Source organism: Cryptotermes secundus, unplaced genomic scaffold, assembly GCF_002891405.2.
Source record: "Cryptotermes secundus unplaced genomic scaffold, Csec_1.0 scaffold718, whole genome shotgun sequence".
Classification (NCBI taxonomy): domain Eukaryota; kingdom Metazoa; phylum Arthropoda; class Insecta; order Blattodea; family Kalotermitidae; genus Cryptotermes; species Cryptotermes secundus.
Window position 1 is genome coordinate 587,733 of NW_019723911.1, and position 9,467 is coordinate 597,199.

At 38.3% G+C, this 9,467-nt stretch overlaps 1 protein-coding gene across 8 annotated transcripts in view; it reads left to right on the forward strand.

Moving 5' to 3' along the window:
* The window catches only part of LOC111862126 (ATP-dependent DNA/RNA helicase DHX36), a 58,369-nt gene that overhangs the window by 24,504 nt on the left and 24,398 nt on the right, over nt 1-9,467 (forward strand). For all 8 annotated transcript variants that reach the window (XM_023847279.2, XM_023847275.2, XM_023847271.2 and 5 more), the window contains exons 10-11: nt 4,310-4,521; nt 8,243-8,320. In XM_023847279.2, coding sequence (XP_023703047.1) covers nt 4,310-4,521; nt 8,243-8,320 — 290 coding nt within the window. The remainder of the gene's footprint in view (nt 1-4,309; nt 4,522-8,242; nt 8,321-9,467) is intronic.

Sequence of the window (9,467 nt, forward strand, 5' to 3'; positions counted from 1 at the left end):
GAATCAGCATTTGATTCACATGAATTTGTACTGTTTATCAGGTATTACCATATCATGTAATCAAATTAACAAAGGATGATATGGGTGAGGCTTGTAGCATACATGGGGCAAATGAGAAATATAAGCGGGATTTTAGTTAGAACGCTTGAATGGAAGGTACCACTATATTCCTGTTCTTGTTCTTCTAGAAGAATTATTTCAGGCTAATGATTCTGATGTGGAAGACAGTGTGATGTTATGCTAGTATGTCAGGAAAATACATCGCCGCTTGGACATTAAGTCACCCTTCTTTAGGTGTGATACAGCATTTTCCAGCACCAGTGTGGCTCCTTGCAGATGGTGTGTGCATATATGCGTGCAGGCAGGGTTTTGGAATAGGTAATGAAGGTGGAACTACAGCACACATGGATTAAAAGCTTTAGTTACGGTTTTAATTACTTAAGCCTTACAGAATAATGACATCCATATTTGGTCAGAACATTAGGACACACAACAAGAAAAAAATGGGGAGTACAAAAATTTGTGCTTTGGTCAGATCTTAGCATCACTTCTTACTTTTCCAGAAAGGTATAAATTCTCACTGATGATTCTGGGTGAATTTCTTCTGGGGAGAGTGGTTACAAAATTCCACATTGCACTTTACTGTGATTATACCTCTGTTAATCAATCCTAAGTGACATAATGTGAGCATACATATTGTATGATTCTTGAAAGGTCTTAAGTCTGCTTCAGATTCCCCTAAGATTGGTTTTAGGTGTGGTATCTTTTGGTAACATTTAGGAAATATGATGCCTCTTTGTGTTACTTAGTAATTTTTTTTATTTTGAAAGCCCTTGATGTTAGTTGTTTGATGGGATAAAATAGTCATTTAAGTTCATTTAATGATCTGTTTTGAATGTAATAGTTTTCTTTATAGCATATATATATATATATATATGCTTATGCAAGCCCCTCCTCTCAGAGATTCAACCAGTCATATTAATCCAGGCAAAGGAAGGTGTGTGTGGATTTTCCATACAGTAGTAGCTTACAAGCAATGGGATCATGACAGTGGTACAGAAATTGTATCCATGGAAACTGTTGTTTGAGAATCCACTGGAAAAAATGTGCCCAACAGCAAATCAAGTGACAGACCATTATTTACAGTAAACTCATCAGCTTCATATTTGAACATTATCTGAAAAAGGTTTAGCCATCAACACAATATTTAATTAAATAAGCCAAGGTAATTGTTGAGAATTACCTTGGCTTCATTAAATATTATTGTGTCAATGGCTAAATCCTTTGCCGTTAACCCTTCACCGCTGAAGGGCATTTAAATTCCTACTGAACTCGTATGCCACAGAATATTTAAATCGGAGAGTGCAACATTTCACTTAAAGTGTAATAAATTGGGAAAAACTGGAGTTCTGTTTTTCTAATTTTCACACTACATTCAGAAATGTATATAGAATCAGTGTATTGATCCTCACTGCTTTAAAATTATTTTTGGCACAGTAAGCTTATAAACATTATGAATGATAATATCTTATTACCTTAGAAGTTCAGCTGGGTGTGTTAGTCATGAAAACATTCCACACAGGGTCCCACATTACACGTGTCACACCAGTACACAGTTTTTGACACACAACATGCCGTTTGTGTGGTTTTGAGTTGGTGGAATCCTGCTTATAAAATTTCTTTCTCTTAGACAGTGCACTGTTTTGTTAGACGAGTGTTGATCTGGCACTTTGTGTTCTACAGCATTAGCATATTTCAAAGAGTCCCTCAGTTAACTGAATTCTGATTGACAATTGAGCTATTCTTTTCCTTCTGTTATTCCTACATATTATCATCACATTCAGAAATTTCTTTTTGTCCCTTACAGTTTTGCATATTCTCCCAATGGATGTGTGTGCTGTCATTTGTGTGCTCGATTCTGTCATTTACTATAGAATCGAGAAAAGCAAAAACATCTATTTTCAGTGTCTAATTCCGAATCTGATAAAACTGTGTTCTGTTTCAATTTGAAGTATATATATTCTCCACCCCTCGTTGGTGTCTCCACCTTATCGTGGTGAGGGTGTTTGAGTATGCCAAGGACCCTGAGAGCTATACCAGCGGTAGCATAGCTACTGGCAGGGCCTCCCTTGCTGGACAGGTCAAAGGGTAGGCATCAGACGAAGAGAGAGACCGAAAACTGATGCCGGAAGCAGCGTCATCAGCGGCGACTTGAAGCACAGAGAAAATGATGCTCGAGATGGTTCAAGTTCGTATAGCAACAGGCGTGACCAGAGTGGTTTGAACGGCTGTTGTACTGGTCATGACACAACACAGCTGGCCACTTCATTCCTTGCAGCCGGCCTTGGCTAACCAGATTGCGTGATGCGTATTTATAGAACAAAAGGGGGTACAATGGTATCATTCATATAGCGAACTGCTTATCATTTGCTACAATAGCAGTCAAAACACACTTATTAGAGTCAACATCACGTCTCAAAGTCGTAGATTCTCCGCGTGTCTTCTCGTAGTTACAAATACCAATGTTGAAGCAGCACAGTTCAGAATATGCCTCAAGAGAATCGACTTTTCATTTGATCAGGATAGAGGAGAGTACACAGTATCGATCTAACATATTTAGTTCATAAGAATTCCCCTAGGCAGAGGTAGGTTTGTATGGTAACAAGCGCACCAAGTGTTGAAATAGAAAACTTTTTCAAAGAATTGAAATGTATTGCAACTCCCACAGGAAGTTCAAAGTGGGACAGTGAATATATGAAATGATAGCCTCAAATTTCCTCTTTAATTTCATACCAAAAGAATTAATTTACATGACTGACAACAGTTCAAAATACGAGCTGGAACTTAGAGCTGCAATACGCGTACCCTGCACTGACACCGGCGGCATGTGACAGAAACTGATGGGGTGCAGTGCACTGAGCCCGGAACTAAAGGGTTAATGATGATATACAACAGGATGCATATGATGAAGATATTTGAACACATTGATAGAAACCATTCTGCAAGATGCTGAAGCTAATATTTTACTTGATTTTTCATTCATGTCCACATGCCATACAAGAGTTCTACTGGGAAACTGGTCAGACCAGTCTTTGTTGCTGACATTGTGTATGTTGTTAGTTAGGGCCTGTTGAATCTTCTGAACTGTATCGAATGTGAAAATGTTATTGCATTTGAGCATGATTATACGAGGGGGTACCCAAAAGAAACTGAACTTATTTTTTTTTAAACTTATTTATTCAAATTTTAAGCACAAACCTTCAATCCCCTTCAAAGTACTCTCCACTTACACTAATACACTTGTCTAGTCTTTTATTCCATTTTTCAAAACATTGTCTAAATTCATCTTTTGAGATGGTTGACAGCACCTCCGTTGTTTTTTCCTTTCATGTCTCTTTTCATTCGAGGAAACAAAAAAAAAGTCACACGGGGCAAGGTCGGGTGAGTATGGAGGGTGAGGAACAGGGGTCATACCATTTTTGGTCAAGAATTATCGTACAGACAGGGCTGTGTGAGCAGGGGCATTGTCATGATGGAAAAACCAGTCACCCGACTGCCACAAATCTGGTCGCTGAGCTCCAAGTCACTCCCGACAGCTCCACAATTTCTTCAATGGTCCGTCATCGATCTTCCTTGATGATTTCACGAATTTTTTCAACATTTTCATGTGTTTGGGCCGTGGAAGGACGACCAGAACGAGGTTTGTCATCAGTTGACATTTCACCATTTTTTAAATGGGAAAACCACTCAAACCATAGCATCGTCCTTGTACATTTCAAGAGTTTCTGTTCCACTTTTCCCGAACAAAAAGCAGAATTTCACCGCCGCACGCTGTTCATGAAAATTAGCCATTGCAAAAACGACGATCACTCAAAATAGTTGTCACTATAAACTCTGCCGAAACTAGTCCTTACCTTCTGAAGCAACAGTAATCAGCTTATCAACTCAGGAATGTTAGCTATATGCGCTCATAACAGCAAAACGCGGTACTACAAAAGCTCTGCCCACAAAAAAATTAGTTCGGTTTCTTTTGGGTACCCCATCGTAATTTCGGTCATTGTCCCTCACTGGAGATATTTCATTTTTGGAAGCTGGATGTGTTTCCATCATCAAGTATAAAGGGGGCAAGGCTCCTCATAGTTGGGCCCATTAGAAAGAGCTAGTCTCAATTACTGTGCAACAAAAGAAATTCTAAGTATGTAATCTTTAATATCACATATCGTCGGCAGGACGTAAGAATAGAAAAATTGCCAGTCCCTGGTATGGAATTTTTTAAAATCTTGCATTTGTTGCTTTACTTTCCTTTTAGGTATCTCGCATCAGAGGGTAAATATTCATCACGTGTGTTGGAGATGCTGAAAAGTGCTGAATCAGAAGAAATAAACTTGGATCTAATTGTTGCTCTGATTCAGCATATATGTGTCACAAAAGATGATGGTGCAATCTTAATTTTCCTACCTGGTTGGGATAAGATCTCTAGTTTGCACAAATTGCTTAAAGAAAGCGTCAATTTTCCATCCTGTAAGTACAATCTGAAGCAGATTCATAACCTTTCTGTGTATATACGAGGGTAAGTTAATAAGTAAGTTACAAATGGATATAGATCTTAAACAAATAAGAATACTGATTTGAAAAATGCTTTTGTTTCTCAACATAATCTCCCTGTACATTGAGGCACTTGTCCCATCATTTCATAAGCCCCTGAACACCAGCAGCATAAAATTCTTTGGGCTGCTGTCAGAACCAGGCATGTTGCTCTTGCATGACAACGCGTGTCCCCATACTGCCAACAAGATAAATGAGACGCTGCAAAATTTCAAGCGGGAAGTCCTTGAGCTTACTCCAAGTGACTTCCATTTGTTCAGCCCTCTTTAAGCATCATCTTTCGGCTGAACATTTTCCCAACGATGAAGCTGTAGAAAGGGAAGTCACCGCTTGGTTCTGACAGCAGCCCAAATAATTTTATGCTGCTGATTTTCAGGGGCTTGTGAAACAATGGGACAAGTACCTCAGTGTACAGGGATATTATGTTGAGAAATAAAAGCATTTTTGAAATCAGTACTCTTATTTGTTTAAGTTCTATAGCCATTTGTAATTTACTTATTGACTTACCTACGTATGATGCCTTGAAAATCTTACTCCGTTGTTAATTGTGTAATTTCCAGTTTATGCAGTTTACACATTTTTCTCTGTGTGTGCACATGCATGTGTGAATGCATGCAAATACTCTTACACCAAAAATGTGAATATTTTATATGAAAAATAATTTGTGTTAGCTTTCATAAAAATTATCAAATTTGGTCTCATAACAGCTTGATATAGGATAAAAGAATTTGTAGGTTAGGAGTTTGTTTCATTTTATAAACATAAAATACACTGACGTGAATAAAGGGTGTACCTCTCGTTGATGAAGTACTAAGAATCTCTTTCCCACACAGCATTATTTTGCCACGCAAGACCTCATCCATGTTAACCAGTCAAGTGGTCATGAAATCAGTAGATGTGCTGTACTGTGGCCATGATGTGTATAGACTCCAAGCATGTTTCTAACTACTTCATTGTAGATATAACGCCAGTCAGCAATGGAAACTTGTACATTGTACTTGAAAAACATTCTAGCTACTTCAGAGTGTGACAGGAAGTTGTTTCTTGCTTGATAGCTGTCCTGGGTTGGAGTTCTTTCAACTATACATTGTGGCAGGTCCTACCAAGAAGATGTGTGTAAATGATGAGGCGTTTTAAGAACTGTTACAAGAGAATGAATACAGTGGTATTTCAGAGAGTGAATATAGTAATGATAATGAAATAAATGTGAAAATTTTGTTAGGTGGTTAACAAAATGTCAGCGACAGCAGTAGCATGCCACCTGACATATGGGCAAATTCAGGTGCTGAGCAACCACATTTTCCATTTACTGGCAAGCCTGGTATAAATGTTGGTTTAGAAGATCCCAGAATATTTTGAGTTGTTTTGTACACCAGACATTACAGAAGTAATAGCCAGAGAAACAAATTGGTATGCCCAAACATTCTTAGAAAGCACATCTATAACCTAACACTAAAATCTAGGGCCAGTCGCAGTTCTGGTATTGAAAACTACATAATTATAAATAATTCACAGTGTCTGCCACTTGAGTTGCAGCAATGTTTCTGGTGGTATAAATGTTTTAGTGACAATTTCATAGTCTGTAAAAGATAACGATTTTTTAGTGATGTTTGGAAGGACAGTTCAGTTCATTCATCCGTACTAGCCTTCAGCTTGCAAGAGAAGTACAATTTTTAAGCCCACGTGGCAATAAGAAACTCTGTTTATCAGTGAGGCATACACAGTGTCGCTACACAGATTTTCAGTTGACTGTTATGATTGTGTTTCATTTCTGAACACCCGACCCCAGTCAAGAACACATATATTGATTATGCACAACTCAGGCATACGTGTTAGATCATGTACGTTGAACGGAAATGGAAGTCAGTGTTAACAGTGGCGGATTTTTTGAGAATAAAGCCATAAGTATGGAATTTTACTAAAAAATATATGTAAACTTTAATGTAATGGCTATAGAAATGAAAGTACAGGTATGTGAAGTTTGATAATTTGTCTTTCAGAGGCTTTCTGTTCAGTAATATTATAATAACACATGATTGAGATGTCGCATTTTAAAAAGGGAGCAAAAATTATAAAATTAAATGCCGCAGTGACAAATTTAATGTCCAGGGGGAATTCAATATGCCGCTATGGGAGAGATAAGGACACAAAAAAGAACCACTTGACTGGTTAATGTATGCGCAGGTCAAAGTAATGTTTGTGTGTTTTGTTCATTAGTCCAATGGAAGGTAAAGATTGGCAGTGTAGCTCACTCTGAGCTTTCACCTTCTTGTAGAGGGCTTCAGTCTTTTTTAACCTTCAACACTAACTTGAAATGAGGTTAACAGGACACCCCACTCATTCCTGGGTAAGAGCCACTGCAGCTTATTGAATAGGAGGCTTGGTGGGCCCCAGACCAATGGATGCAATGATGAAGAAAATAATCTTCACCCATGCTGGAAATCAAACCCCAGTTTTCCAGTTGTCCTGGAAGTGGAAGTAAATTGATGGGAACAGATAGTTTTCACTGCGCCATAAAGTCTGCAAAGAGCATGGAGGTAAAGCTGTATATGTATGGAGCCATGGGTACTAGGTAGAGGTCATTTTCACACTTTGGTTGCTTTACATGCTGTAGCCATTGGATGAGAGGAGGGTGGATTGCAGAGCTTGCCTCAACACAGTAGTGCTTATTCATCCAGTACAAAGCCAGTTATTTCATGTCACCTAATAATTTTGGCCCATTAATATTTACTGTCCATGCATCACATTATTACAGCTGCACACATGCATGGTCCAGCAAATTTCTTTTTTCAGTATCCCCCCCATTCCACTACAACAAAGTAAAAATGTGGCCATGCTCATAATAATGAGAAATTAAAAATACCCAGTTACTGCATGATAAGCTGTCAGTCCACAATTAAAATATGACTGCCAGCCCTATAATATAGTTAATACCTCAATCTTTATGATAAAGATTCATTTTCTATTGAAGATTTCTGTTCACTTTTAAGTAATTCTTGTTATATCCACCTGCAGGTAAAAAGAGGTACAGTTGCCCCTGTGCATAACTAAGCACCACACTATAGAGACATGGGGTTGGAGGTGTAGCTGCATATATTCTTAATGTTGACACTATATGTGTATGTTTGTTTTACAACCTTCCAGTATCAATGCTTAAGAGTTGATGTATAGGACAGTTAATGAATCTGGGGCAGTTGGTGGAATGAGAATTGGCAGGTGAGACTGAAGTACTCAAAGAAAATCTGCCCTAGTGCCACTTGTCCACCACAAATCCCACCTGACCTGAATTGTGCCAGCAGTTAACTTTTCTGAGCTATAGCACAGCCCAGATGGATGGGAATGGTCATCTTCACCCTCCAGCCCACTTGCCAGAGCCCACAGTATCAATTAGATAGGAGGCTATTCAGCTCCATTGCTGATGGTCACAGAGTCAAAGAGAAGAATCTTCTGCCCTGTCAGGAATCCATCCTCAGCTGTCCAGCCTGTAGTCTGGTCCCTATACTGACTGAGCTATCTGCATGTTTGTAAATCACCAGGTATCTCAAACAAACCCTGCTCTGGGGTATGATTGTTTAAAAGTTTTATTATCTAAAGTGTTTCAGGTAATGGTTGTCACAAATGTTAATACTGCTTTCAGCCCGCTATCAGATAATTCCACTGCACTCACTGATGCCCACAGTGATTCAGAGGTCCGTGTTTGACAGACCTCCAAAAGGTAAACCCTAAATAACATAGTTGTTACAGAATTCTTTCATAAAGTTTTGCATGTACAAACTTTATAGGCAGTAGACTTCTAGTATGGAATTAAATGATTCTTGGAGAGTGGGATGTATTCTCGAAAAATATTTCTTAACTTATAAAGTATTCGTGTACAGAATATTTGCTATCAGAGGAATTTAACATATAGTTTAATGCAGTGATGGAAATCAAGATGGCTGTGCATTTAGAGTAATTTTTAGTCTGCCATTATTACAGATAGTTTCAAAACATAATTAAGAACAAAAGTAGTTCAAATAAATTTGTGAAAGAGACATTTACACAATGTTTGCGCTATATTGTGACTTAACAGAACTGGGGTTTACACTTGATACTTTCATAAAATATATGTTTTTATTTTATTTTATTGTTGTACCATTCAGGGCAGCAGATTGTGATACTGACCACTGCCTGGTTGTGGCAAAGGTTAGGGAAAGACTGGCAGTGAGCAAACAAACAACACACAAGAGTTCATATGGAGAGATTCAATCTCAAATTAAATGAGGTAGAGGGTAGAGAGCAGTATTGTGTTGAAATCTCAAATAGCTTTGCAGCTTTGGAAAACTTGGAAACTGAGGTGGATGTTAATAAAGCTTGGGGAACTATTAGAAAGAATATAAACATGTCTGCCAAAGAGAGTCTAGGTTATTATGAACTGAAGAGGCATAAGCCACAGTTTGATGAAGGAAACAAGCCAAATTGCAGTGGTTACAGGATCCAAGTGAAATAAATGGGGATAATCTGAACAATAAAAGACGTGAAATGAGCAGGCAATTCAGGAACAGAAAGAGGGAATATCTGAAAGACAAAATTGATGAGCTTGCAATGAACAGTAATAACAAGAACATTAGAGACCTGTATGCAGGGTGTCCCAGGAGGAATGGACCAAACTTCGGGAGGGTGTTCCTTATGTTAAAGTATGCCGATATAACCCAAAACACCTATGTCCAAAGTTGAACGGTTACGGAGATAATGGCCAGAGAAGTGTCAAACTTTGACCGGTGTTACACACTTGTTGATTACAAAATACATATTAAAACTGGCAGGAATATGTGGATTCTGTAATGTTAATAATGTACGTAACATCAAACTAACTTGTGAGTGAC